General features: G+C 48.9%; 1 protein-coding gene across 1 annotated transcript; it reads left to right on the top strand.

Moving 5' to 3' along the window:
* The first annotated feature begins 385 nt into the window (after positions 1 to 385).
* PRPF31 (pre-mRNA processing factor 31) lies at positions 386 to 1,891 on the top strand. Its single transcript, XM_088056991.1, is given in 7 exon segments — positions 386 to 440; positions 443 to 776; positions 778 to 1,090; positions 1,092 to 1,114; positions 1,116 to 1,264; positions 1,267 to 1,335; positions 1,338 to 1,891. Coding segments are annotated over 7 exon segments (1,497 nt in total).
* The last annotated feature ends 971 nt before the right edge of the window (positions 1,892 to 2,862 follow it).

Genomic DNA, 2,862 nt, shown 5'->3' with positions numbered 1-2,862 from the left:
AAACAGAAATTCCCTTCCCTCAGGGCACAGCCTTGATGATTGGACTTGATGATATCGAAGATCTCTTCCAATGCAGTTCATTCTGTGAACATTTTAAATTTCCTATCTCCAGCACTAGTTCCTCAGACAATGGGGAAAGGAAGAGGGCAACATGCAGCCAGGAGTTAAGGATAAAAGGAGGCTGAACCCTCCAAAGCCTAGAGAGAGAAAACCCCACAGGCATATGCCCTGGTGGACTCTCTCCCTTTATTTGAATAAAAGTTGCAGGACTCCTCTGTCGTCTTTTTGGACATAAACCTCTGCTGTTTGTGGATTTTCCTGACAGAAGTGACATCAGCATGGCTGTAACAGGAACAGCAGGAGCAGGAATGCTCCCAGTTCAGCCATGTTGCTGGCAGACAAGCTGCTGGCAGACCTGGAGGAGGTGGCAGGGGAGGAGGATGAGGCAAAGGCTCCAAGGGAGTGGAGGAGCTCTTGATTGAGGATGTGAGGGAGGAGCTGGAGCCGCCTGAGGCCATGGAGTCTGTGCAAAGCACTGCCAAGCTCTGGGGGTCCAAGGCTTTTGCTGAGGTCACACAAAAAATTGAGGAATACATTGGGGAACAGCCCAGGGCAGCTGAAGTTTTGGGACCAGTGGAGGCGGCCCCCAAGTACCAACTGATCATGGATGCAAACAAGCTCATGGTGGAGACTGAGAACAAGCTCAACATCATCCACAAGTTCATATGGGACAAATATTCCAAACAGTTCCCGGAGCTGGAATCACTGGTGCTCAAACCAAACTGTTGATGAATTGGGGAATTCCCTGGGTAAATACAAGAACAACAAGAATGTGCAGCAGATCTTATCCAATTCCACCATCACAGTGGTCAGCATGACGGCCTCCACCACCCAGGGGCAGCAGCTGTCAGAGGAGGAGCTGGGCAGGATCGAGGATGTGTGTGGACTGGCACTGAGCAGGGCCAAGCTGCGCATCTACAAGTATGTGGAGTCCTGAATGTCCTTCATCGCCCCCAACCTCTCCCTCATCCTCGGGGCCACCTTGGCTGCCAAGATCATGGGGGTGGCAGGGGGACTGACCCCGCTGTCCCAAGCTGCTGGCCTGCAACATCCAACCAGCGCTGGACACAGTCCGGCCTCTCCTCTACCTCCATCTTGCCCCACACTGGCTTCATCTACCACAGCAACATTGTCCGATCCCTGCCTCTGGATTTGAGGAGAAAAGCGGCACGGCTTGTGGCGGCCAAGTGCACGCTGGCAGCCAGGTGGACAGCTTCCATGAGAGACAGGACAGGAAGGTGGGCTGTGGGCTGAAGGAGGAGATCGAGCCCAAGTTCCAAAGTGTCAGGAGCCCGCCCCAGTGAAGCTGCTGCTGGTGCCACTGGACAGGCTGAGGGTGAAGAGGGAGGGCTGGTGGTACCGGAAGATGAAGGAACGCTTGGAGCTGACGCAGATCCACAAACAGGCCAACAGGATGAACGTCTGGGAGATTGAGGATGACCCCTACCAGGAGGACCTCAGGTTCAGCGTGGGCCACCTGGGCAAGGCCAGCAGTGGCCATGTACGCCAGACCCAGGTCAACGAGGCCACCAAGGCCTGGATCAGCAAAGTCTTGCAGAGGACCCTGCAGAAGCAGAGCATCATCTACAGGGGCAATTCCACAATCTGGGACCACAGGTCGGGCACGGCCCCGAGCGTGGCCTTCATTCCCCTGCAGGGGCTGGAGAGCGTGAACCTGCAAGCAGCAGAGAAGAAAGAGGCTGAGGCCAGCCTGAAATATTTCTCCAGCATGGCCAAATTTCTCAAGGTCAAGGGGAACAAAAATGGGGACCCCATTCCCCTGACTCCACTGGGATACCCAAATCTCACCCTGCAACCTCCAAATTTTTGAGGATTCCCCCTCAATGTCACTTTTTCCAACTTTTCATATCTATTAGAATTTCTGGTTGGAGCATCTTAGGGCAGTTGAGGGGGGGTCAGGGGTCCTGGAAGGATCTTGGATGGTCCTGAATGGATTTTGGGGGGTCCAAAAATAGATTTTGGGAGTCCTGGGGGAAAAAAAGAAATATATATATATATATATATATATATACTATAGAGTTACAAATATATGTGTAAAGAATGCAGAGAATATATAAAACAAAAAAAGGCAAAAATCAGTAGGCATCACTCCCACATAGTACTTTGATATTTAAGAAGTTACCATGGTAACACCTGCACTGCAGCCTGGAGTGAAGCAGGCCTTGCTACTAGTCCTCTGCTAGAACTACTGGAGCCTGATTTTTTATTTCTTACAGTAAGTCAGGTTTAAAAATTCAGCCCAGAAACCAGACAAGAAAACCCTGGCCACTGAGTAGCACATTCAGTGAGAAAATAACTGCATGCAGAACTGTTGATTTTCCTGGGCATTCAATTGACTGAATCTTATGCAAGAAACTTAAAACAACAGAAACTGATTAAAAACTGGGCCTGGATTAAGTTGTGTTCATGAATTTCACAGCCTCAAAATCAATCTAGAACTGCAGATGCCAAACCCTTATATTAGTACAGCTTCTGAAAATGAGAAATATGTTCCTGGGAGAGTATATCATAGTAAGCAGTACACAGGTCTCATTTCTCAAGGTTTTTTTTTTTTCTTAATATCTAAAAATATATATATATATATATATATATATATATATATATATATATAGTCTCTTTGTAATCCTAAGAGTCCTCTCCATCTCCTTGAAATCCATCACCCATGGCACCATGAATTCTGGAGCACCTGCATATGTTTGGTTTGTAAACACAAGCTCCGTTTATTTTCTGCCACTCAAAGCAGGCAGCTGCTCACACGCTCTGCACCAGTGAACCCTGGCC

Source organism: Pseudopodoces humilis, chromosome 6, assembly GCF_049639895.1.
Source record: "Pseudopodoces humilis isolate 2021_Gansu_Grassland_sample_001 chromosome 6, ASM4963989v1, whole genome shotgun sequence".
Taxonomy (NCBI): Eukaryota; Metazoa; Chordata; class Aves; order Passeriformes; family Paridae; genus Pseudopodoces; species Pseudopodoces humilis.
The sequence above is the reverse complement of the archived record's forward strand: the minus strand, read 5'-3'. Positions and strand labels throughout refer to the sequence as shown.